Source organism: Uloborus diversus, chromosome 1 (genome assembly GCF_026930045.1).
Source record: "Uloborus diversus isolate 005 chromosome 1, Udiv.v.3.1, whole genome shotgun sequence".
In the NCBI taxonomy this organism is placed as follows: Eukaryota; Metazoa; Arthropoda; class Arachnida; order Araneae; family Uloboridae; genus Uloborus; species Uloborus diversus.
Genome location: NC_072731.1, coordinates 128,720,538 through 128,746,640, shown reverse-complemented (window position 1 = coordinate 128,746,640; position 26,103 = coordinate 128,720,538). Strand labels below are relative to the sequence as shown.

The 26,103-nt window shown below is 33.1% G+C and overlaps 1 protein-coding gene across 1 annotated transcript in view; it reads left to right on the top strand.

Moving 5' to 3' along the window:
• LOC129234940 (zinc metalloproteinase-disintegrin-like MTP8) overlaps nucleotides 1-26,103 on the top strand; it is a 129,904-nt gene that overhangs the window by 58,567 nt on the left and 45,234 nt on the right. Inside the window, exons 2-9 of the mRNA XM_054868753.1 lie at nucleotides 8,944-9,032; nucleotides 13,535-13,687; nucleotides 14,257-14,339; nucleotides 16,034-16,149; nucleotides 20,348-20,406; nucleotides 20,493-20,582; nucleotides 21,346-21,417; nucleotides 23,580-23,749. Coding sequence (XP_054724728.1) covers nucleotides 8,944-9,032; nucleotides 13,535-13,687; nucleotides 14,257-14,339; nucleotides 16,034-16,149; nucleotides 20,348-20,406; nucleotides 20,493-20,582; nucleotides 21,346-21,417; nucleotides 23,580-23,749 — 832 coding nt within the window. The remainder of the gene's footprint in view (nucleotides 1-8,943; nucleotides 9,033-13,534; nucleotides 13,688-14,256; nucleotides 14,340-16,033; nucleotides 16,150-20,347; nucleotides 20,407-20,492; nucleotides 20,583-21,345; nucleotides 21,418-23,579; nucleotides 23,750-26,103) is intronic.

Sequence of the window (26,103 nt, the reverse complement as noted above, 5' to 3'; positions counted from 1 at the left end):
GTTCACCCCTAAAATAGTTTTAAAAAATGTTCAAAAACGATATTTTTCTGGGTTTTTTAAAAATATTTATTATTATTATTATTATTATTTTTATAAGACTAGGGTATCAGCCTCGCTCCTATGAGCCTCAGTCCCTGTCCTCCCCCCCCCCCAAAAAAGTCACATGAAAGCATCGCATGTTGCATGCAAGTCGCGTCGCAGATCTTCAGAAATGAACTTTGCCGTATTTTTCATATTTATTTAAATTATAATGACACTATTAATGAAGTTAAGAAAGCTCATATGAAACGTTAATGTAAAACTTATACTTCTGCGGATGCTCCGCCCCGATTCAAGGGGGGATCAAGCTTCTGATTTTTGAGGGGTGCTATCATCAGAAAGGAGGGGTGGAGGTCAAAGTGAAATTTCTGGGCAAAAATAGTGGCTGCCTCCGTGACATCCCCCCTCTCTTCCCTGGATCCGCTCCTGCCCCATTGTTTATCATTTCTTGATTTTGTAGTGCGGAGACGTGACTTGATTTTGTGAAACTCACACTGTTCAAATACAGTAGACCCTCGTTTTACGCGGGTTTATTTTAGGCAGTTTCGATTATACACGGTTTTAGATTTGACACCTTTATTTTATTTTACGCGGATGAGTTTCGGTTTTACGCGGATGCGGCAATGCAAACAGATAACATTTTCCTCTCTTTCAAAATCTAAACTTTTAAAAATTGCAGATCACACGTAATAAAATGTATTTTGGCGTGCTAATAACCGAACTTGCCCCCCTGGAGACATTTAATGCGATTGATTCCAGAGCTCTTTCCAGAAGTAAAGTTATTAAACTCACACATTTCAGAACTCATTGGAAGAAGAGCTTTTAGGAGTGACAAAGGAGGCCGAAACCAACGAGGATACCGATTTCGGTGACACACAACCAGAAATGAACACATTGATGATTTTTCTGGTTTGTTAGTGAAGGAAAATCTATTATGGAAATGACGCAAATGATCATGGATGCGTTAATGCTCTGCAAAGAATTACAGAGAAAAATGCTTAATGACTGCCAAAAAAAAAGAAAAAAAAACTGTCACAGCCAGCTCTTCTTTATAAACAGAGCACAAAATTTGTTTTCTTTATGCATGTTGTGCATAGAAATCGATATGAGTACACATTAAACTTATTAAACAATTAGTCATTACTAGAATGAAGTATTATTTTTATCTGCGGAACCTAATCCCTATTTTAACGCTACTATTAGGTCTCAATTTACGCGGTTTCGATACACGCGGCATTTCCGTGAAACGTGACCCCCGCGTAAAACGAGGGTCTACTGTATATGTAGTGGGACAATTTAAAATAGATGAACTGTGGATTTTGCCCTGAATGACTACTTTCAGTAAACGATGTAGCTTATCAAAATTACATAAGCTATTAAGAAACCATTAAAAAACAACTACCAATGAACTTGCTGCATTTTCTTTAAGAAGCACCTAAAAATGTATACGGTATGACTTTGTTGCTCCTTCTCTATGCCTACTCCGATTCATTGATGCCTCAAACAATGCACACAACGTTCAATTAATTCTTCGGTATTTGAGTTGGTTTCACAACATTCAATTTGAAAGGCGAGCACGTGCTTCTCAGGAATAAGGTTGGTCACCTCTTGCTGAAAGAGTTATTTTTCTTTGTTTCATGGCGTTTCTTTTCACAAGATTAAAGACTTTTAACTGGGAGTGCGGAGGTGGGGACTCTCATGTGATTTCCTGTACCAGTGAATTTGATTTCGGAACGTGGCAACGGAAAGTGCTTTCATCGATTTTTGACTCCCCGGTGTTCCTTTTGATGGCTGACATAAAAATGCGAAATTAGAATGTGTAGAAGGTCACGGAACAGTGTGCAGTGCGGTCGTTTTTATCACGCAACGGAGTCGTTTTATGTGCTAAATGAGTTGAAAAAAAAATGTTTGCTTATTATTATTTTTTTTTAATCACCACAGGATATGGGGGGCACGCGTTACAACTACGAGGAACTGGACATCGAGGCCTGTGCCTTCTTTGTGAATTTTTCAATGAGGGCATTGCCTTCTGAGAAAGTTTATTGGAGAAATGTTGCCATATATACATCATTTTTTATGCAACAAAAAACGCAAGAATGGAAGAAAATGGTTTCCTTTGTCAGAATGTACTTTTTAATTTTGTCAAGCTGCACTGTGCGGCAAAAAAAAAAAAAAAAAAAAAAAAAAACTTCAAAATGCTTATGACATATCGTCGGCTGATTTTTATGTTAAATGACCCCCTGAATCCGAATATGACCCCCGTTTCCCCCTATACGTACAAATTTTTTTTAAAGGTCCCCCACGTTTTTTTCAATTTTCCTTAGTTTCAGAGCGATTATTATTATTATTTTTGTTATTATTATTATTTTTATTTATTTTTTTTGGAGGTTAAAGGAGCTTTATATTAACTGCTAACATAGTTTTGGCTGGCAAGAAAGGTTCAAAGTTTAAGATTATGGACACCGATCGCAAAAAGAGGGACTTGGGTGGGGGTATCCCCCGGACCCCCCAAAATATTTGAAAAATCCCAAAAAAACGATCTTTTAGAAATAATAAAATAACGAATCTTGGAATCGTTACATCACTGGAATCGTTATTATACTCGCTATTATCAAATAAAACCTTTTTGTGTAAAGAAATATTAACTTTAAAGTTGGAATTTAGACTGAATGTTTTATCGACATTTTTTTTAATTTTGATGCAATATTAATTAAAAATAAAACATGCCATACACAGTGCGACCATTTTATTGTATTTTACATTAACCGTTCTTTGTAAAACAAATGAAGAACAGCTCATCCTAATACGTTTCTTACCTTCCAGACGCAAATGAATTATGATCCCTGCTAAACCACTTGACCACGCGATTTCTAATGTAAAATATCGACCTGGAAAATATTACGTAATAGACGGGGAGCCCAGGGCCGCCAGACCTAACTTATTTTCTAAGTAGCAAAATGTGTAGGACAGAATACAATTAGCATGTACTTTGAACGTACGCGTAATTATTAACTTGAACCGAGGGCCAATTTGCAGGTACTGGGTACTGAATGTACGAAAAAACAGTGCTAACCTTACTTATTTTCTAAGTCTCAATTTTTATATTATGATACTCAGCGAACTGTTCCAATGCATTTTGTAAGCTGCCAGACCAATTGCATGGGCCAAACATCCCGCCAGACACAGTTAAAACTACCTACCAAACTGCCAGACACGTCCCGTGGGCACTAAAGGCTGCCTTTGGCGCAACCTTACTTGTTTTCTAAGTCTCAATTTTTATATTTTGACACTCAGGAAACTGTTCCAAAACATTTTGTAAGCTGCCAGACCAATCGCATGTGCCAAACATCCCGCCAGACACAGTTAAAACAACCTACCAAACTGCCAGACACGTCCCGTGGGCACTAAAGGCTGCCAGTTGCGCAACCTTACTTATTTTCTAAGTCTCAATTTTCATATTATGACACTCAGGAAACTGTTCCAAAACATTTTGTAAGCTGTCAGACCAATCGTATGGGCCAAACATCCCGCCAGACAGTTTAAAACAACCTACCAAACTACCAGACACGTCCTATGGGCACTAATGGCTGTCAGTGGCGCAACCTTACTTATTTTCTAAGTCTCAATTTTTATATTATGATACTCAGGGAACTGTTCCAAAACATTTTGTAAGCAGCCAGACCAATCGCATGGGCCAAACATCCCGCCAGACACAGTTAAAACGTCGCTCTGAGTACGAGCTCAACGCTATCATTCTTGTGCTTAAGCACTGAAAAATATCGTCTGCTTTGAAAAAGCAATATTGTTAAAGCAGAAAACCTAGTAAAAAAAATATGAAATAGGATTTCAGTGAAACCCCGATTTTACGTCCCCCGAATCTTCGTTTTCGCCACATTTAACGTTTTTTCACCAGGTCCCACAGTTATGCCTGCTAACTTAGACCGAGGGCCAAATTTCAGGTACTGGGCTGCTGGGTACTGAATGTTCGCAAAAACAGTGAAAACTTTACTTATTTTCTGAGTGCTGATTTTTCACGTGCTCGTACTCACAGCGACGTTTTAACTGTGTCTGGCGGGAGGTTTGGCCCATGCGATTGGTCTGGCTGCTTACAAAGTGCATTGGAATAGTTCCCTGAGTATCATAATATAAAAATTGAGACTTAGAAAATAAGAAAGGTTGCGCCACTGGCAGCCATAAGTGCCCACGGGACGTGTCTGGCAGTTTGGTAGCTTGTTTTAACTGTGTCTGGCGGGATGTTTGGCCCATGCGATTGGTCTGGCAGCTTCCAAAATTGCATTGTAATAGTTCCCTGAGTATCATAATATAGAAATTGAGACTTAGAAAATAAGTAAGGTTGCGCCACTGGCAGCCATTAGTGCCCACGGGACGTGTCTGGCAGTTTGGTAGGTTGTTTTAACTGTGTCTGGCGGGATGTTTGGCCCATGCGATTGGTCTGGCAGCTTACAAAATGTTTTGGAATAGCTCCCTGAGTATCATAATATAAAAACTGAGACTTAGAAAATAAGTTAGGTTAGCACTGTTTTTTCGTACATTCAGTACCCAGTACCTGCAAATTGGCCCTCGGTCCAAGTTAATAATTGCGCGTACGTTCAAAGTACATGCTGACTATTCTGTCTTACACATTTTGTTACTTAGAAAATAAGTTAGGTCTGGCGACCCTGGGCTCTTGGACTATAAGAGGTCCATTCCGTGTCAAATCATCACACGGTTTAGGACGGACCATTACAGAACTGGATAAAACTTGGTACATGAAGAGATTTAACCTAGTTATAAATGAAAATACTGAAAAAAAAAATTTTTCTTTCACCTCATTCAAAAGTTATTAATTTTTCAAATTTTCATTACAAAATGCTACATTTTGAGACGGTTAATCCTCATTTTCTCAGAAACTATGAAAGACACAAGCTTAAAATTGGTCTTGTTTTAAAGCTCTTTTAATCTGCTTTAATTTGATGTGCAACTTAATAAAATTAAAAAAATATTTATTTTAAAATAAGTTATAAAAATCAGCACAGGAAACTATAAATAAACTGCTAATAAAAAACCTAATTACTTACTTACATAAAAATTGAATGAATTTAATATAATTGAAAAAAAAATTGAATAAAAAAAATCATGATAACTCATTTTTTAGAAAAAGAGAACATCAGCATTGTCCGACGTTTGTCGGAATTTTTTAGTCTCTAAGTTTTAAAATCTTTACAATCTTGTTCTTTTCTTCAGCTGGTAGAGTATATGTCCGGCTAGTTGGCGTAATAGGATTTACTTTGCAAATAATGTCTGAACAAGGTATCCAAAGAATATCTGGTACTGATGAATATGAAAGTGAAAGAGAAGGTCCTGGTGGGTTTTTGGCCAAAACATAGCTTTGCCACCATTTTTTTTATCATGTATGGAAATGACATAACTATTTAGACCTTTCATCGTTATAATACCCTTTCTCCAGTTGAGATGACAGAATATTTGGTTGATGATAGAGAAAATAAAAATAACTTTAGCGCACACCCTTGCTTCACAGCAAGAGGGAATAAAAGCATACAGCTTTTGGTTACCTGGTATTGGCACTACTTGCTGGAAATGATGAGAGAGCTTTTCTGCATTTTCAATATATTCATCTTTTGTGGCGAAACTGAAGTCCACGGAAAGGTCAGATTTTGCCCATTGATACAATTGCGTAGGTGTCGTAATTTGGTTTTGTATGGTATTTAAAGACTTGCCCTTGCTGCTTCTCTTTTGAGTGTATTACCGACATCATCACATGGGCTTTTACCACGAGCAGTCGCAGTAAAATTCCACTCAGCCTTAATGCCAACAAAATCTCTTTCATGGCAGCACAGATTTTAAAAGTTCTTTTTATTTTTGTACTGTGCAGCTGATCTATCGAAGAGATAAAAAAAATTGCCGAATCCATTCTCCAATTCTGATTTAAAATATATATACATATTAGCTTTTCTTAAAATAGGTGAACTGCTACTGTGTTGTGCTCAAGACATTCCGAGATTATTATGAAGCTATGGTGTTGAATTTTGTATTCATTTTTCAAGTATACAACAAAAGGATGAATTATGGCTTGATTTCTGTTCCAGTGATAAAACTGTTCTTCATCTCGTAAAACAAAGCTATATAGTTTTTGGAAAAGTCACAAACTATTGCCACCTCAAACAAACCCATGGGGCCCTGGGACAAACCATTGGATGGATAAAACCATCTCATCCTCAATAGCCCCCCCCCCAGCCTGTTTCATTTTTTAGGGGTGTCCCCCCTAAGAGCAAGAGTGCACCCCCCCCCCCAAAAAACAGCTAGTGCTCCTCCAAAAAGAGAAAAATATCCCTTAACCCCCATCCCCAATTTCAACTGCGCAGTCTGCGCTATGACCCCCCCCCCTCTCCCCTAGGTGGACACCCCTGCATTTTGTGTTAGCAAAGGGGGTGAAATGGGTGTAGCGAACTGTTTTCAGTTCCCTTTTTTTTGCTTTTTACTTTCTTTCCTTTTTAATTTTTTCCCCCCAGTAAAATGAGATGATTAATATTTTTAGTAATTAGTTATTTCTCAGGAACAAATCAGACCAAGTTTCTGTGAAAATGAGGATTAACCGTCTCTAAGTGTAGCACTTTTTGATGAAAATTTGAATAACTGATAATTAATAACTTTTGAATGAGGTGAAAGAAATTTTTTTTCAGCATTTTCATTCATAACTAGGTTAAATCTTTTCATGTACCAAGTTTCATCCAGATCTGTGACGGTCCGTCCTAAAATTTTTCCAAATTGTGTTGATTTGACGTGGAATGACCCAAGAATGGGTTTGCCCCCGACCCAAGTAAGATTATGTAGAGATTTTTCAACCCCCCTTAACCCTCGGGACCCTTGCGTAATTAATGAATGGCCCAATGTGTGACACTGACCTGAATTTTAGAAAATCAGCTTTAAATTTTTTAACTTGATTTTTTTTCGCACTTTTTCCTCACATTATTTTTCCATTTCGACATGATTGTTCTTCGAAAAGGAAGTTGTGTTTAATTTTTGGAACCCATCTCCAATTTGAAGAAATTTTAGCATAGCTTTTCTCTTTCCTCCTCTGTTATTTCGTGAGTGATGTAGCTAGATAGACATGGTGTTGTTACACCGAAAACTTCGTTTTAGAGCAACTACATATTCGTTTTAGAACCCGAAAAAGCTATTTTGGAAAAACAGGGCGTTGCAAATGTCATTTGCATAGCTTTCAACTCTTCCGATTCACTCGGGATACTCCCAAATTTTGATGCCTTCTCCAGACGACTCTAATGTAGTAAACATCTCCCAAATTTCGTCGCAGCAACGAAATTCCCCCAAAAGAACACCTTTAAGTGATTAGAATTTCGAAAAGTGTCCCTAACGTAAAAATCGCGATTCTAAAACGAAACATTTTCATACACGAGTATAAAAATTGGATAACTTCGATTACTTCCGAAACATGTTCATTTCATTTTCCTTTTAAAAAGTCTATTTTCCCCCGAAAAGTGGTAAAATGGTACAGGTTTTTCTTAGAACTTGCTCAAGTTTTGCTTGCTGCAAGAATCATTCATTATATAAATGTATAAAGGACTTATAAGAGTCTTATAAGAGAAAAGAAACTTTTGCTTCTTTTAAAGCATTTTTTTTTTTCAAACCTAAAAGTTAATAGATTTTTTTTCCCTTTTTTTTCCCAACTTCAAAAAGTAAAAAGTGTTCTTATTTTCCGAATTTTAGGTCCTGTATAGGATCAGTTTAAGAAATCCCAACCAACTTATAATGAAATCCGTTTTTACTCTCAAAATTTTGTTGCCAGGTCCGTCACTTCTGTGATTGGGGGGGGGGGGGGTTAGTTGGCACCCACCTCACCCTGGATTTTAGAAACATGATGTAATCATGCATTTTTGTATGTATTTTGTTCTGTTTTCAATATAAAAACAAACCCTTTGCCCCCCTCCCCTTCCTAGAAATTTTTGAAACGACTAGTTTGCTAAAATTCTTCATAGAAAGTATCCCTAGTTTTCATCTTTCAATGTTGGTAGCTGTGAAATAACGGATGTTTTTCAGGCTATGGGCCGGAAGGGGGGGGGGGAGGGACACCTGTTGGTCCAGGCCCAAGCCTGAAGGGGGCCCAATATTATTAAAAGTAGGCGTGAAATATACGGGTAGTCATTTGTGTCGGGCCCCAAAATTTCTGTGCACCCCTCTGGCTATGAGTATGTTTCGAAGAGCAATAACAAGAGAGAGAAACAATAAAACCATAAAGACTGTTCGAAGCAAATGAATCATCTTATTTGATACTTTACAGAAAATAAAACTAATAATAAATCAAGTATGTATCTGGAGTATTGCTGCGTTTTGCTGAAGTTTGTAATAAATAAACCTACATGGAAACAGGCAGTCGTTTAATTTTAGCACCAATAGCTCGATGGGGGGTTGATTTTTGCGTTTGTTTGTGCAAATAAAAATTGCTTAATTACTGCAACGATGTGAAAGTTAAAATATATTAAGATCGTCTGGTCGAGAAAGGCTGTCACGTGGTTTAACTGTTCTCAGGTGGTCGGGGAAATCTCAATAATTTTAATTTATTATCTGTTGCCCCCTTCTATTTGTAAACAAATTCAAGTATTTTAAACAAAACTCTTAAAATGATATCGAAAATTGAATATATTCAATTTTTGATTTTTTTCAATTCAATGATTTTCAAAAGTTATTGTTGCATAATAAGTACAGTTGACATCCAAAATGGCCCATAAGGATTGTCAACTAAAGACCAGCTAGTCTGAAATATATTACACCCTACATTACTTTATTACTTATTGGATAATTCTTTATGATCTAACATTGTAATTTTTCATTCCGTATTAATTTTATTTACTTTTTTTTTAATTCCAGATCCTCGTAGCCAATTCTACAGTCATGCAGTGGTGCAGCTCGCCATTTATTCCGAAAGCAGGGAGAAGAGGGACCTTCAGACTGTCAAGGTATGTTCTTTTGCCTAACATGGTTGCAGGATTGCCTTGCTCATGTTTATTCATTTTGATACAATCATTTAATTGATTATAAATTTATTATTGAATAACTTGACAGCCAATAATAAATCAGGGTGGCAACAGATCGGGGAAATCAGGGAGATCAGGGAAAAGTCGGGGATTTTTTTTAATCAGGGAAATATCAGGGAATTTTGAAAAAATAACAAAAAATGAGGGAAAATTGATTTTTTGAAGAAAGAAATTTTTTTTTTTTTGCTTTACAAAATTAGGTACTCTTAATTCCCTACGCATTTTCCGCCAATTATCTGTTCAAAAGAAAAAAAAAGGTAAAATTAATGAGGTGCGATTATACACTGTCGCATATTTGTGCATCTTTTTTCCTCAACGTCAAAGTATTGAATCTTACTTATTAACCACAGGATGAACTTCTTAAGATTGCTTTTGTGTCTGCTAGGTTGTTTATTTTACCTAGCTTGAAATTTCTTTTTACGCTTTCAATGCTACGTAAAATAAACAACCATACAGGCAAAGAGGGAAGCCTTCAATTATGCCTTAGCTCCTTTGCCTTTATTCCATTGTCTCAATGTAATTAGCGTACTATAATCACGATTTCAAGAAGAAATCTTTGGTTTTTGAATTAATACTATAAAAGCTCAAAAGTTATTACTTCTTCGCGTTTTTAATTCAATTGCTAAAATTGAACTTTCAATTTAAAAAACTTTGTTTTTTGCCGTTATACTATTTGTTGTTAAAAGTAATTTTAATAGTTTCTTAAATTCTTTTGCTAAGTGGTATCTGGAAGTAAAGTTTTTTTTTTTTTTTTTTTTTAAATTTTCTATAATCTTTCCATTGTATAAAAATTTAATATACTGTTTTGTAGGTCATTCCCCCCCCCCCAATTGTCATGTTTTTTTTTTTTTTTTTTTTTTTTTTTGAACGATTTTATTAAAAAAAGTAGCATTTTTTAAAAATATATCTTTAGTTCAACAACTTTACATAACTTAAAGCGTTTTAAAATACTGCATTTTATACAAACATACAATGAATTTCAAGTAAAGCAAAGAAAGAAAACCATTATCATTGGTAACGTAAATCAGGGAAATTTGGTGAACTTAATCAGGGAAAAGTCAGGGAAATTTTTTTCACAGTTCCTGTCGCCACCCTGTAAATGCCAGCTGTAAAGGGTTGAATATAGAATGCAGCGCAAGGATTTTGTTTCAGCTGACTTTTGTTCTAGGTTTCTTGACATGACTTCTGTGTCAGAACTTTTCCACAACAGCAGGTACTTGAAGAATTAAACGCACTTATAGCCTGAAGGGTGTTCCTTTCCAAAAGAGCATTTATATTCAACTGAAAAGCTTTTTCTTATGGCTTTTTCTTTATTTCTATCATAATTCTTGCTGGTTCTAATGTAAAATGACCACCCTGAATCCAAATATAACCACCCTTTTCGTTTCCCCCCTATGGCCCTAAGCGTCCCATTTTATGGAAATAGTACCCCCCCCCCCCCTTTTTTTTCAGTTATCGACAGTTTTGTAGGCATTATCAACGTAGGTGTTTATATTTGGATTCAAGGGGATCCTTTTATATAAGTAACAGCAAGAATTATGTCAGAAGCGATTTAAAGGATTCCCCCCCCCCCAGCGGTGTTATTTGCCGAATCTGCAGCTTCAAACATTTACTTTTGAAAATTTGTAAAAAAAAAAAAAAAAAGCAGGTGCATATTTTTGGAATCTTTTTAGAACGAAATGTGTTGACTATTACATAGTTAAATTTTAGAAAATAGGCTTTTATACTTTTCGCAGGATGAGTTTCGAAACAAAAAAAAAATTAAACCCAGAAAAAAAAAATGCTAAATCAAAATTTTTTCAAAATTCCTAAAAAACACAAAAATTGCTCTTTTTTTTAATTTATTTTTTAAATTTTTATCATAGTACAGATATTTTTATCCGGGAACCAAAAAACCAGAAAACTGGCAATTTTTTTGCCGATTTTTCCGCCATTTTTTAAAAATACCCATTTTTGGCAATGTTTGAAAACTAAGATTTTTTTTTTTTTTTTTTTGAAATACCTAAAAGAATATTGAACGGTTACTTAATAAATACCATATTACTCACATATAACTCGGGAAAATGTTTACGGAAAAAAACTTTAAAGAATTATCATCCTTTACGAGGAGCAAAATCAGAAATATTTTCTTGAATTAAAAAGTACACTCGTAAGTATGAAATTTTCGTGTTTAATTGCAACTGAAAAATAAAGAAATGAATATTGTCGTATTCTAATGCAATATTTTATTCAATGACCTTTAATTAATGCCGTTTAGAGTGTAAGTGACGTCTCAAAAGTGCATGAAACATCGGAAATCAGAGATTCGCGAATTTCCACAAAGCGATCGTGGGACTTAGAAATTGTTAAACGCAAGACTGTAATAAGGCTGCAAGAACTCACAAATCAAATTTCTATTGATATTAACTTAATGCAAAAGCAGTAAGAATCAAAAACTACCGTTATTACAAACAGAAAATCTTTACAAATAATTTAAAAAAAAAAAAGAAAAAAAATCGCATTCATAAAAACAAATTCTTTTATACACTACAGTAAAAAAATTGCACATTTAAGTTCAGACTTTTTTCTTGCCCTTCTCTTTATTTTCTTTCATTTTTAAACATCGAAAAGTGGGTGAGGTTTTTTTTTTCTTCTTTTTCAAACTGATTGTGAGGGTCTATGGTTTTATGAATAACTTACGTTTTTTGGTGTTTAAAATAATTTCTCACTAGTTGTTTTTAATATTTCGATATTTAAGAGCATGGGGTCACAGTACCTTTCAAGCAATTTCTTTTAATTTATATAAATTTTATATTTCTTTGAAACCATAACATGCATAAAGTCAGACCAAACAACGTAAGTAGAAGCACAAATTTATAAATTACAGCAGACACGTGTTTCGGCGTTACAGGGAACGCCTTTTTCAATGCAAAAATAATGAGCTTATGGATTCCTGATAATGTAGCTTTCTTTAGCAAAATAAATAAAATTGTTAAAATCGGTCCAGTAGTTTCGGAGCCTATTCGATACAAACAAGCAAACAAAAAAAATCCTCTTTATAATAGTAGTATAGATATTTATTTATTTATTTATTATTATTATTATTATTTTTTTTTTTTTGTGATTAAATTTTCACATTATTTAGGTTTTGACAGTGACCTATTCAAGGGGTAAGGATTTGGGAATGTGCCCCCCTCCCCCCTCTGAAATTATATCATATCCTCTGAATTTTTTCTGACCGCACTACTGGATTTCGATTTTGTTTTGATGATATTCATTTAATTTGATTGTTTGTTTGGTAGTATCAATGCAAAACTTATTTCCGTTTTTCTATTTTAAAGTTAATGTTATATTTTAATTTATCTCATTAAAAGTTAAAAATACGTTTTTTCTTGATCTATTTCGATTTTTTTTCCACAAATTTCTTTTAGTTTTTGTGAAACACAATAATATGAAGTTTGAACATAATTATGAGGCAGACAAGTTTAGTTTCATAAATGTCTAGGAATGGTAGTAATATAATTAATAAATATTGATTTGGTTTTAATGCCATATTTTTTGTTAGTTTAATCTCTCTTTGCATTGAAATTGAATAAAAGTATTAAATGTTTTGATTTTAGTTTTTTAGTTAAAGGAAAATAATGCGTTTTTTTTTTTTTTTTACGTATTTATAATTTTGTTTTTGTTCCTTTGAAGTTTTTTTTAAAACAATTATGTTGTTATTATTATTTTTATTATTATTATTATTGAGTGAGGGATTTACCTATGTTACCTTCCTATTTATCTATGGTGCAATCATGTTTTAATGACTAAAGTCTAAAACTTGAGATAAAGGGCAGATTTTTTAGACTTCGGATGCCCTCGCTTACCAAGGGAGGAAACTGGAAATGTGTTGCGAGTCCTGTACTTGCAATGTAAATGGTTGAATCTTTACTCTCTAAGTGCCACTGATTAAAGTTAGGAAAAAGGATGCTGGTGCACTTCTTGTTGTGTTGCCTGTATCCACCCCTGGTCTGCAAATTAAGATTGCAAAAGAAGTTATTTGTTTTCTTCCAAAAAACTAACTTTTAATTCATCTCAGAGTCAATGCAAATTTTTGCCATGTAATGTATAATATTAAAATATTTTCCAAGACAAAATGTTCATTTGGCCCATAATATTCTATGTAGTTCACCATGCAAATTTTTAAAATTATTTTTCGAAACTTGATGTTCAACTGAAGCAAAAAATTATATTTTGTGACATAAACAAGTGTCAAAACTCTCTGGTGACATAACGAATATTTTATTTCATGTGCAATCTCATGTAAAAACTAAAACATCGATAAATGACTTAAAGTAAGTCTTTCTTAAACCTTTTTTTTAGAAATTTAGAAGATTTTGAAAAAACTTTTTAATCTCTTAACTTTTTGCTTATAAAAAATGTGACCATTTCTTTTAATTAAGGTTCATAAAGAGGAAAAGCTGACAGTGGGCTTTGTTGCATTCAACAAAAATTTCGTCCTGGAGTTGCAAATGAATACAGATCTGCTACCTAGCCATTACTTCGAAGAGCACCATGAAAATGGATTTCGGGTCACTAGGTTACCAATGAAGCAGGTAGGCGTAGCTAGATTTTTATTCCTCATTTACTTTTGCTGATAAATATCTATCTTGGGGCAAAAACAACCCATGTCAAATTTTGACCAAATTTAGTTTATGATAGAAGTATCTCTGTGAAGTAGTAAACGTCACAGAGATACCAGACCTAAAAGTGTTTAGCAATGATTTATAGCTGTTATGTTGTTGCTCATAATACCTGCAGCATATTAGGGAACTTTAATTTATAATGTCACGCTCAGTCAAAAATGCAGCATAAAACAAACCGGCTGTGGATTACACGTTAAATTAAATTAACAGTTACATGTGTTATTTCAATTTTCAAAAAAATATTGCTTTTATTTTTGACCTGAACAGGCTGTGAAAATGCCGGGGGGAAAAATGCTGATTTTATACTGTCATTATGCTGTCCTGAAAATGGAAATTTTGATTTTTAGCCAGTGACCCATTGTTATTTCTTGAGCCAAAATAAGAATGCGAACCTTGGTGCTTGAGTACCAACATTTCACATAATTTTTGTCATTAATCAGTGAATGGGTAAAAAAAAAACTTTTGTTGTTATTTTGCAGGATCCAACTCATTGTCATTACCAAGGTCATTTAAAGGGCATAAATCACTCTTGGGCTGCCATCAGTACATGCAATGGCATTAGGTAAGTGAAATGAATTAGTTCTTGCTGTAATTGCCTGCAGGGCCGTATCTGCATACTCGCAGACGCCGCAGTGCGGGGGGGGGGGGGGGCAGGTTCTTAAGGGGCACAAAGACCTACGAAATTGAAAAGAAAAATGAAAAAAAAAAAAACCTACACAAAGGCACATTAACGTTTCATATTTACACTGCTGGCCTCTAGGAAGGGGTTGTACAGATTTTGTTGCAGGGAAGCCCAAAATTTATAGATCCAGTCCTGATTACATGGAATGTGAAGAAGCTTAATTTTCTTGCGATTTCTGGTCAGGATCTTGAATTTAATTTTCCTTGCATTGTACCCTTTATCATAATGTTTGAATAAGTGTACACATTCATCATCATAGCACTAGATTATATTTAATTTACGCTTTTTTATGATACTGGAGCTGAATGGAATTATATTCTATGCATCCTAGCACTGAATTTGATTGTATATTGCATTGGCTTACTCTGCATAGGATCTAAGTAAAACCCAATTTCTAGAGCTCCTGCAACCAGCTTAGAATCAATTTAAATTTTCAATAGCATAAATAGAACAAGAAATGGATTGATACCATTATTATTTATATTATGTTTAAAATTTTAATTGCATAATACATACCTGCCAACTCTACTGGTTTTTCCGGGAGATTCCTAACTTTTGATCATTTCCCTTGATTGTGTATAAGATGTAAGGAACATTTGGTTGTACTAAGAAGGATAATAAAAAGTTACTTTATTTCCTATCCAACAATGAAAAATCTGTCGTAAACATCTACTGGATTTTTTAATGATCTACTGGATTTTTCCCAGTAGATGTTGGCAGGTATGATAATAAATTTTCTAGCACTTACAACTTCATAGAAAAATGAAAAAAACATTTTGTTTAGTCTGTAATGTGACTAATATACACTAATTAATCTAACATAGTGCTGTTCAGAGAACAGATTGTTTGGCAAAATGTACTGCCTAATATGCTGAAATCTAGGTAATATGCACCAAAGGGAATATGAAAGTCTGAAAGAGTAATACACTCAAAATGTTCAACCAATTCTTAAACAGTTTTTGGTTATTGTGTGTTACGTATAAAAAATTTTAAAAATTGTTTTCCTTCAAAAAATTATTAAATATATCCTATAAGCCCAAGGCACTAACCTTGATGTGTAATTGCTCATTTTCCAAATAAATAGCTCCAAGACTAGAATTAAACATTTGGTTGATAGGTTCTATTGGGTTTAATGCTGCAAGAGCCTTCATAGGCCATACTGTACTATGAAGGTTTTATATTCTATGAAATTTGTTTTATATAGTTGAGTGGCGGAAAAGGTTTTAAATAAAACACATAAAACTTCTAGAATCTCGAAACATTACCAAAACAAACATATAAGCAAAGTTTTAAATTTAGAAGGACTGGTAGAAACAATTAACTGCAAGATAATTTTTACTAATAAGAAAAAGTAGATTTGTAACAATTTATTGCATTTATACTTTGGGTTCTTAAAATCTGATTTCAGAGCATTTTTTCAAAATTGCAATCATGTTTTGTATTAGATTGCTAACCTGCCAGTCTCAAGTTCTGAAGATGGGAGCATGACTTCATTATATATATATAGTATCAATATTCGCTTTTATTTAATTAGAAGAAACTTACCAATTCGCTCTTCCTTTATTCTTTTTCAGTGGTGTCATTTATGATGGAAATGAGCTCCATTACATCCAGCCAAGCTCTGTAGATGACACTGAGAACCATCTAGTGTTCAGGGCTTCTGACTTAAAGCCACAGAACCTCACTTGTGGTGAGTTTTTTTTTTTTTTTACCTTGTCACTCGTCACCCCTATCTACAGGGTAGCGACAGATCAGGGAAATCAGGGAGATCAGGGAAAAGTCAGGGAACTTGATGAATCAGGGAAAAGTCAGGGAAATATCAGGGAATTTTGAAAAAATAACAAAAAATCAGGGAAAATTTATTTTATGAAGAAAAAAAAAATTGTTTTTTTTTTTTTTTTTTGCTTTACAAAATTTCGTACTCTAATTCCCTATGCATTTTCCGCCAATTATCTGTTCAAACAAAAAGTAAAATTAATGAGGTGCGATTTATACACTGCCGCATATTTGTGCATTTTTTCCCCCCCATCAAAGTACTGAATCTTACTTATTAACCACAGGATGACTTCCTAAGATTGCTTCTGTGTCTGTTAGGTTGTTTATTTTACCTAGCTTGAAATTTCCTTTTACGCTTTCAATGCTACGTAAAAATAAACAACCATACAGGCAAAGAGGAAACCTTCATTACTGCCTTAGCTCCTTTGCCTTTATTCCATTGTCTCGAAGTAATTAGCGTACTGTAATCACGATTTCAAGAAGAAATCTTTGGTTTTTGAATTAACACTATAAAAGCTTAAAAGTTATTACTTCTTCGCGTTTTTAATTTAATTGCTAAAATTGAACTTTCAATTAAAACAACTTTGCTTTTTGCCGTTATACTATTTGTTGTCGCCGCAAATTATAAAGGTTTTCTTTTCTTCAGACTGAAGTGATTCTTTAATTTTGTAACCAAGTTGTATTCTTCTTTTATATATTTTGAAATTAACTAATTGCTTTTTTTTTCTTCTTCTTTTTCTTGCATTTTCAAAGTTGTTTGTTACAAAAGCAATCTACAGATTTTTTTTTCGTTACGTACTGAAATCATTTGAAATAGAGTTAACTTGTGTACTTAAGTAAATATCTTTATTTTTTTATTGTTAAAATGCTGTATTCATTCATTAAAACCTATGTTCTTGATTAGAGAAAAGCTCCCTATGAATGGATGTCAAATGGTTTCATCTGTTTTGCATAAATATGTCAATTAGTTATATAAGAATAACTACATTACTTCTATTCTTTCACTATTACTTGTTATTCTTGCAACAATTATTATACTGTTGGAAAACTTAGTTCAAAATAATTTCAATTACTTTTTAGTTCTATCAGAAATACACATATGTTTTTTAAGAGTAATTTTTAATAGTTTCTTAAAATTCTTATGCTAAGTGGTTTCTGAAGTTTTTTTTTTTTTTTAATTTTTCTATAATCTTTCCATGTAGGAAAAATTAATATACTGTTTTGTAGGGTTTTTTTCCCAAAAAAATTGACTTGATATTTTTTAACTCCATTTTATTAAAAAAGTAGCATTTTTTAAAAACATATCTTTAGTTCAACAACTTTACACAACTTAAAACGTTTAAAATACTGCATTTTATACAAACATACAATGGATTTCAAGTAGAGTAAAGAAAGAAAACCATTATCATTGGTAACATAAATCAGGGAAATTTGGTAAACTTAATCAAGGAAATCAGGGAAAAGTCAGGGAACTTTTTTTCACAGTTCCTGTCGCCACCCTGATCTATTTCATTCATTTCTTGCAACTTCTTGTTGCATGCTGGTTGGAAAATATTATGTAAAAATATGTGGCAAAAATTTAATTATAGGAAGAAATAATAAAATTAACAATAAGCTCAAATATAGTAAATCTGTTTACTTGCGCTCTATCTTCAGCATAATGTCTGTATCAAAACTCATGAGAAATATTAATTTGTGATTTTTTAAAAATCAATCATTAGCCTTATCTATGTCACTAATTGACTCATTTATCCTACAGGTATATCCCCCCCCCCATAAAGAAGGAGAGCCAACGCGTTCCCAAAATGAAAAAGATATGCAAAGTGTATCTGAAAATAATGCAAAGTATAACAGAATGAAAGGCTGTAAAGTTCCGAAAAACTTCACTAAGAGGAGAAAATGAAAATGTGTTCTATTAGTGAGGTTTTTGGGTTTGAGTAGGGGCACAAAAATGTTTCAAATTTGGTGAATATTCAGAGTTTTTATAACTTCATGGGTCCTACGAAGTTTTTGTCACTAAGCATTACTTTCCCATTTGTTTTCATGGTGGTTGTATCAGGAAACAATTGTCTCAATTTCATGGTCAAACAGTTCATTCAACCGATCTGATTTCATGTAGACAATTTTTCAATTTTAAACTACTCAAGAGCCACAAGTATAATTCTACTGAACCGTTTGCAGATCACAAGCTACAGGTTGCCTGTATTTAGGTAAATGTACAGCAAAAATTGAATGATTAATACTAACAAGAGGGCAGGTATTATGACTATATTATGTAAAAATGTCAGTGAGATTGTCAAAAAAAAAAAAAAAAAATCTATAACTGATAGTGTAAAAAGGGACAAGCTAGTCACTGAAGATAGTTAATATCTTTTCTCTTATAATGTAGTTATTAAAAAAAAAAAATCACATCCCCATACTTCTTGAGCTTTTCAAAGTCCCAAGGGACCTGCTAAAACCCTCAAGTAGTCGGTAATTCGAGTTATTGGGAGTTCTTTTTCAGCCATTATTTTTAGTGCATAATTGATAGAGTATAACATCTATAGTTTGACTAAAATTTATTATTAGTACTGCAAAATAATATCTTCGTAGAGAATAAATTTTAAACATTATTAAGTTAGTGGAGGCACAATTTGACTTATCCATGTTTTCAAAATTTTCCAAATACTGCAACAAAATATTTGCAAAATCTGATACTTGCTGATCAGTTGGAGGTGGTAAAGATTCCTCTTCATTATCTTCATCAAAATCTGCAAAGGCAGACTCTCCTGTGAACAGGTTGTGTAATTGCTCCTTCGTACAACGATTCACCACATAGATACGTTTTCTTCAATATTTGAGTAATCTTCTCATTTCTGCCCAGCTCACATCAGCAGAGATAAGTATCTCAAAGATAGCCACCAATGAAATTTTAGGTTTTCAGCTGTGAAAAGTAGCCTTATATGGGTTACTTTTCAGGAAATTTTGAAGCACTGTTCGCATTTAGGAGCACTATTGTAAATAAATTATCCTCTTCATAAAAACTGATAAGCAAAACAATTTGTTAAAGAAAAAAAAAATTTTCTTATTTCGGGGGGCATGTTAATGCATAAAATGAAAATGAAACTTTTGCCAAAACTTTGACTTAAAAGGAGTACATTTGAGGTATAGAGACAAAATTGAATTGAGAACATAAAATTATTTTAGCAACCAAATGAAAACTTTGAGATAAAGGAATATTCAGGTTATAAGGCTTTGAGTTACTGAAAGTTTGACAGTATATATATATATATAATATTATATATATATATATATTCATACACACAAATATATATATATATATATACATACACACAAATATATACAAGATCCGGCTATTAATTTCCAGGATTGATGTAACTGTAGGAGAAAGAAAAGTCAGAAGATGGCTCTAGTGATTGCATATTGAAGCGTGTTTTCTTGCGCATGTGTAATACAATCGGAGCCATTCTAAAGTAAGTGGTTCTCCTGGAAAAACACATTAAATCGTAACTCTGAAATACCTGTCGTCAAAGTGAAAACGGAACAAAGAATGAACATTAAATTTTGCTTCAAATTAGGCAAGACAGCTGCAGAAACATACAAAATGTTGAAACAAGTTTATGGCGAGGAAGCATATCCTGCTCAAAAACTTTTGAATGGTTTAAACACTTTCAGTACGGGCGCAAAAGCATCGATGATGATCCACACACAGGTTGGCTGCAGTCCGTACGCACACTGGAAGCAATTGAAAAAGTTTTCATTATGGTGACAACATGAATTGATGAAATACATTTTAACACGCCTCTCCATGAGAATCACTTACTTCATAATGGTGCCGATTGCACTGAACGTGCGCAAGAAAATGCTCTTCACTATGCAATCATTAGCGCCATCTTCCAGCTTTTCGTTCTCGTACAGTTACGTCAGTCCTGGAAATTAATAGCCAGACCTTGTATATATGTACATACATGTGTTAAACTATATTCTTTGTCCTCCCTTCTTTAAAAAAGTTAAGATGATGACTGACTTATCAATTTGCATCTCTTGTATGAGACTGTTAGTCAATACCAGATTCTTCAAAAAATCATTTTTGTTTCTTTCTATTTTTTCAGGCGTTTCTAATGAAGGGCATTCCCCATTAAAATCTCCTGTGCTGGAGAAGTTGAAGAGGGTAAGCTGTGTACATCTGGTTTGGATCTTTAATTCATAGCTGCAGATATTTTGCTTCATTTAGTTGATTTTATTTTTTGTTTGCAGAACAGGCGTTCAACCATTTTGCAAGATCCTTACAAGAGCAATCGGAACTCCAGATACGTGGAATTGATTATTGTAAATGACAACAAAGAGGTAAAATTTACTTTCTTTTGAATAGTCATATTTAAGAAGTAAAGGCAAAGTACTCTGTGCTTAGAAGGACCCATAAAACTGTAATGTCGGTAAAATAAAAACAATTAAAGAAATTTATGCACATATTTGTTAAAATTGACTCTAGAAGCTAGATGGCGTAAAAACTTTAAAAGTACCCCAAAACACGTACAAGAAACTGCCAATTATTTTGAAATATGCTCTTAAAAGTTGAAAAAATGTTCTACCCAAAATATCAAAGCAGTTTTTAACATACCCTTTGAAAAATCAAAATATCAGTAGATTTGAGTGAATTTGGATAATTTATTTTCAAATGACTTTCTTTGCAAATCACTACAAAATAATTTATAAGTATGTGCTTTTTCAGAAATTAACTCCTAGCTTTCACTGCTTTCACAAACAAAAACTAATAATAGCACTTCAAGCAGAAGGGTGTGTACCACACGCTTGCGTGTATGTATATTGAGTTGGCGTGAATGAAATATCTGATTAGATGCAATTTTGTGACTGGTTAGATGTAAGTTGTTCACGAATTCAACAAAAAATTTCTATAAGCACCCTGATAAAGAAGGAGAGAAAGAGCGAGAACTTAAATGTATTAATCTTTCAATCCTTAATAGTTAAATTTTTTGAAATTTTGATGCTCCTAATTTGATATGCTACTTTATAGTGCTGTTGATGTATGTTTATAACACATTACAATAAATTTTGTTGTACTAAAATACATTCTATTTTTGTTCTGCAGTTCAAAGAGTTTAATCAAAACAAAAACGCAGTGTTTGAAAGAAGCAAAGAAATAGCTAACATAGTGAATGGGGTAATATTTTGTTGATATTTATGCATGTCATGTATTTATGTATTCCTTTCATGTGAAAGCATTTCTTTTTTATGCACTCAAATGGTTCTCTTACTTTATGGTTTAGGTAAATATTTAATGTTTTTCACATTAGCTGTTGGAAATTTCTAAATAATATTGACTAGTGTCCTTATTTTGTTAGCATTTCGAAGGTCTTATATACTTTTAAATAAAAACATATTGAAAGGTTAAAAAATTAGTAGCGCTATTGAAGCTTATAAATAAAAGTTTTGCCAGATAAGATAATCAATTTGACGATGAATGAAAGCAAGTAAATAAACTGCTACAAAAACAGCACTAAAAGGCCAATCCATCTTGTGAATCATTTTGGAAACAGAGTGAGAAGAACCATGCTCAATTGTTTTTAAGATTACTTGAAAAGTGATACTTTATTAGCTTGAATCTAGTTTCTCTTGCCTTTTTTTTAATTCTTCCAATTTTAAACGGATTCAACTAATTTCAAAGCTAAAAAGTGTATATATTTTTAAATATTACCTTCAATCAACTGTTATTGTGATTAAAAGCATTTTCTTATGAATACATCGTTGTTTCACACCAGCAGTAAGATATCTTAGTGTTATTTCTGGGATTAGATGTCACACTGTTCATTTGATTTACTTTGAAATCCAAACAACAGACTTTGAACATAATGACTATAACCTTTTTCCAAGCAGCTATTTCTATTAAACGATCATTGCATCAATGCTATTTGGTTCTATGTTAAGGGACCATGTCTGTACGTAGCTACTTGTAGAAATAATCACATTTTTAGAACTAAAATGATGCTCTCTGTTGGCAATCTAGAAACGCTTTTCTTAATTCTTTTGAATCTTTCATGAATGTTTTCCTGTAAGTTTTTATACTAACCTTAAGACTATCAACCTTTTATGTTTTTAAATAGTTACATAGCTTTCTGACCTTGTCTAATATTGTTATTGCAAATTTGGTTTTTACGCTTGACTTCTCAAAATTGGAAGGAAAATTTAGTTTTGAAATTCTTTTTAATAGTTTTTGTTTATAAGTTTAAAGGTATTATTGGCAGCTCCCAATTTTGAATTCTAGAGTTCTGAGGCAAAGAAAACTTCGGGGGCCCCTATAAAACATTTTATTTCCCCCCTCTATTACCAAAAACATTTTACATTGCAATATAAGAAAGATATTATGCGTTATAAATCAAGGTCTGTATACTACAACTAGGTAACTTGGTGTTTGGCATAATAGAATGTTTCACTTTGGTTGAGAATTTTTGTTCAAAAGAACAAATAAATATTTCTCATTAAATAATAATTTAATAACTTTTAAATCAAGCCTTCACTTTCTCCAAAAATGGTGAAAAGAGTTAATTTGTTAGTTTTTCTCAAAGCAGTATGAAAAGTTCTAATTTGTAATTATCTTGTTGTAGTATTGACTCCTTGAAGTAGAAATGAGTTTCATTGTTATGAAATCGAGTGCACACACTCGAGATAGATACTCCCATTATTTTAGCTTCTTCTTGGAATTATTTCTATCCTACCATAAATATAGTGTTTATGAGCAATCTTGCATTATTTTCCAAAACCTCCGTAGTTGTGCATAAGCCCAGACATTTTAAACAAAAATTCATTTTGAATGTCAGTTTTTTTCTTTTTTTAAAATTTTCATTTTGTTTTATTTATGGGTTTTCAGTTTTGCTAAGTTTTTGAAAAAAAAAAAAAAAAACTCTACTTTTGTACAGATTGACTTACACTTTGTTGTATGCAGTAATAATACTTCTTGAAGAACAGAAAATGACGGAGAAATAATGTATGGGAATCCACTAGTCACTCACTGCCAAATGCCAAATAATTTTTTAAACCATTGTTTAAAACTTATGGAAAATATACAGCCAAGTTTTAGGAATTGAGGTTTCGAAGCAGCTGGCCCCACTTGCTCTTTTAGAAATCAAGGCTTAGGTGTTACTCATTTTCAAGAGGCATCTGTTAAGCAACCACCTTCCTTGCTCACCTAATTCCAATTCCAACTGAACCAAAGATGATTACTTAATTTGGAATTTTTTTTCCATTCTAGCAATTTAAAATAAATCGAATCAAGCAAAAAAAAAAAAAAGGTACTGTTTCTGATTTCACCATTATTGTTTATTGCAGTTGTATTCGCCTTTGAATATTTACATTGCACTGGTTGGAGTGATTGTTTGGTCTGACCATGATGAGATCAAGCTGTCACCTGATGGAGATGCAACACTCACCAACTTCTTACACTATCGGAGGGAACGCTTAGCTCGAGAACATCCCAACGATAATGCCCAGCTCATTACGTGAGTGGATTTTCCTTCATTTGTTTTGTAATCAAATCATTTTTGATTTCTTGATTTCTTCTGTTTGCTGTGAAATTTTTGTCTGTACATACAGTCAATTCGCGATAACTCGAATCTAAATGGGACTGACGATAAACTTCGACTTATCAGAAATTCCAGGTACTGCTAGTTTTGGTTTTCAACTTTTTAATGTTAAAAGCCACAGAATATTTTAATTAATATGTACCTATAACAGACAAAATTACAGAACTTAAAAGTTTTTAAGCACAATATGCTCAGTTTAGTCAAAAATATTGAGAGGGAAAAAAAATGTGGTTTTGTTTTCGATACTGCTGGAACCACTTGAATAGAGCTGATTTTACTTCAGGAAAGGTGCACATCTTCATTCGTTTCAAATTCAGATTCAGGGATTCTACCGCTTTAGAAGCTTCTATTTTTTTAAAAATATTATTGACAGAGTACATGCTTAGACATCTTTAATAGTAAAGAAACTCACTCTGTCTCTCAGGAACTTATCAGCAAATAATCGAACTAAAGAATGAAGGGGAACGCATCTGGACGTAGATCAGCCTTTGAATAAAGTTACAATTAGTTGACTTGACTTGGCAGAAAAGCAAATTCGTAGTCCAGCAACATGTCAAAGTGTAAACAGTACAGTACAACAAAAGAAAACAAGCTCATTTCCGCAAGTGCAACTCCTTCATCACATTGGCTCAACACGTGCTCTTCTTGCTTTAGAAGTATATTGTGCCGGAATTGCAGGTGAAAATGAATTAATTTTTCTCTTATAGTAACTTGTTTCTTTTTCTTTTTTTCGTTCTTTCAAAATAAATTTCGAGTCATCTTGGCAAAAACTTTGAGTTAAAGGAAGTTAACTTCTAGATATTGAGAATAATTAGCATGGAATGAAAGGGGTTGGGACTTGATAAAAACTTTGAGTTATAGTAATATTCAAGTTATCGTGAATTGACTGTATGTACATACACAGGGTGAATCCAACCACGATCGGATGGCAATTCTCTACTAGGTGATAAAAATCACCTGAACAAGTAAGAATTTATAGTAACATATATGGTTGTAAATGCAATGCTGACAGGCTACATTCACGTAAAGCCAGATACTGAAGAATGCAAAACAGGTCAGAGTTATTACACTAAGACTATTTTACACAATACTTTAGTTTTACACAAGGGTTAAAAGCTATTATTTAAAATTGCAGCATGTAGCTCTAATACACATGTCACAACGACAACTCAGCAATCCTTGAAAGATTATCAGAATGACTTGTAAAGTTTGGTGCATTATCATTGCAATGAGCATATTATAGCGGCAGACCGCGAATTGCATAAAAATTATAATATTGTGTAAAATCCTCCTTGTGTAATAAATTTGAGACCCTGTTTCACACCTGTTAATCTCTGCTTTTGTGTGAATGTAGTGTATCAGGGTTGCACTTGTAACCATATGTTCCTATATTGTTTTGATGTTCCTATCACCCAGTAAAATTTTGCCATCTCATTCAGAACCACCCTATGTATGCAAATAAATTACCAAACTTGCTAAAAGTCTTTTTTTTAAAAAATGAACTATAAGTATTTCTTCTACAAAAAAATTTTAAGCAACAATTAGATTCATTGCTACTTATACGTTATAATTATTTGACGGAGAAAAACTGAGTATTTCAAAATTAAGTTAACGTAAACTAGTCCAAAAAATCCAGAGTAAAGGATATAGTTAGGATAAAAGGATACAATTGTCAAAAAGAATATAGAAATTAAATAAAACCTTTTTGCAAAAAGTCTGATGTTGATACTACATAACTCTTTCACGCATCTGAAAAATCAAATGTGTTTTTCAAATAACTAAAAATGTTTTTCACTGAAATCTGAGAACCACAGCCTTTGATTATAAAAATTATTGGAAAATATTATAGCGGAGTAGGATAAAAGAGTTAAGTAAATATGGGTTGTAATATTGGAAGTAATATTGCTAACACTCTTCAAATTGTGTAAACTATAATTACTTGTCTATAGGATTATTAAATGATGCCTTGGAGAAAATGTCTTGATATGAAAAACGATCTGAAATTGTTTTCAGAATCAGCGATTTATAATTAGTGCTGTAGTTAAAGAGGCGGTGGAGGGGGGGGGGGCAGAGACTGTTATAGAAATAATGCTCCCCCGCCCCCTTTTTATTATACAAATAATTCAAACATAATGTAAATTTGTTTCAAACTACCTTTTTGTTTGTTGAATCCTCCCAAGCACCAAGATTTTATTTTTCAACTGCAGCATTGTTTGTAACGAGAAATTTTGGTAAATTTTGGTTAGTTTCACAAGTTTGTATAGAGCATG